Raw genomic sequence first — 1049 nt, 5'->3', positions numbered from 1 at the left:
ACCCCCCCCCCAAAAAAAAAAGGATTTAACATTTAGTTGCGCGTAGCCTTCTCTCACGAGTTTCTTTTTCTCTCTGTATTTCCCAGGAGTGTGATCAAGTCCATATAGACGACGTGTCCTCAGATGACAACGGTCAGGATCTGAGGTGAGTTGATCTCTTTTGGAAACCTACGAGATGCCTTTAGTGGTATTTAGAGAAAAAAAGTATGGTCGCTTTTAAGCACAAGGGGGCTATCCCGATAAATGCTGTTTTGAGAAAATCGAAGTTAAGCTTTTGGATCCTTATTCAGTCTCATTAAAAGACAAGGAGAGTTTTCTCTATAACCAAACAAAAATACACACCAATGAAACCAAACTTCTCCTATAGTTAGGACAATGCCACAATGCCAACTTTTGGTGTAGGTCAAGATTTCTGGAAACCCCTGAAATCTGGGTTAGCCCGCCTGTCCTTAAAAGCGTCCAAATATATTAGTTGGCTCCTGTATATTTTTTGTTGTGATTTTTTTGTTGTTTCATTCGAAATCTTTATGGTAGATTTAATTTTTATTTTCTATCTTTCTATATTTTTTCTTAGTCATTATATTTGTAAGATTTATTGATCAAATTGTTTATTGGCTGATTTTTTCAGAACAATTATTTGATTGATGTGTTTCCATTTACTTTATTACATCTATTTTATTACACATTTTTGTGTATGATTTCAATATTATGTATTTATCAGTGTTTATTGATTTATTTATTTACAATTTATTTATTTATGTATTATTTGTTTATTTATTTATTCATTTTTTCTTTCATTTTTTTTGGCCTAGGCTTCTTAATGTCTATGTGTATTCACTGTACATCATTATTCTTTTATATCCTCTATAGTTTATCTGTTATCTGTTTTGGCCGCCTGTGATAACCGATAGCTTGAGTAGGCACCGAGGAGAGGTCTCGCGTACATGAGACTCGGGGTGAGCGGACGTTGCACTCGCCGTGTGATATTGTCCTCATAATGATGATATAATGAACAGCGAACCGTTCTTGAGATAACTGGGCGAGGGGCG

The 1049-nt window shown here is 35.1% G+C and overlaps 1 protein-coding gene across 1 annotated transcript in view; it reads left to right on the top strand.

Annotated features, from left to right (window-relative positions):
- LOC101857384 (eyes absent homolog 4) overlaps nucleotides 1-1049 on the top strand; it is a gene marked incomplete at its 5' end in the record, with an annotated part of 31019 nt that overhangs the window by 4684 nt on the left and 25286 nt on the right. The window contains 1 exon segment of the mRNA XM_013090892.2: nucleotides 87-145. Within this exon segment, the coding sequence (XP_012946346.1) occupies nucleotides 87-145 (59 nt within the window).

Source organism: Aplysia californica, unplaced genomic scaffold, assembly GCF_000002075.1.
Source record: "Aplysia californica isolate F4 #8 unplaced genomic scaffold, AplCal3.0 scaffold01645, whole genome shotgun sequence".
Classification (NCBI taxonomy): Eukaryota; Metazoa; Mollusca; class Gastropoda; order Aplysiida; family Aplysiidae; genus Aplysia; species Aplysia californica.
The sequence above is the reverse complement of the archived record's forward strand: the minus strand, read 5'-3'. Positions and strand labels throughout refer to the sequence as shown.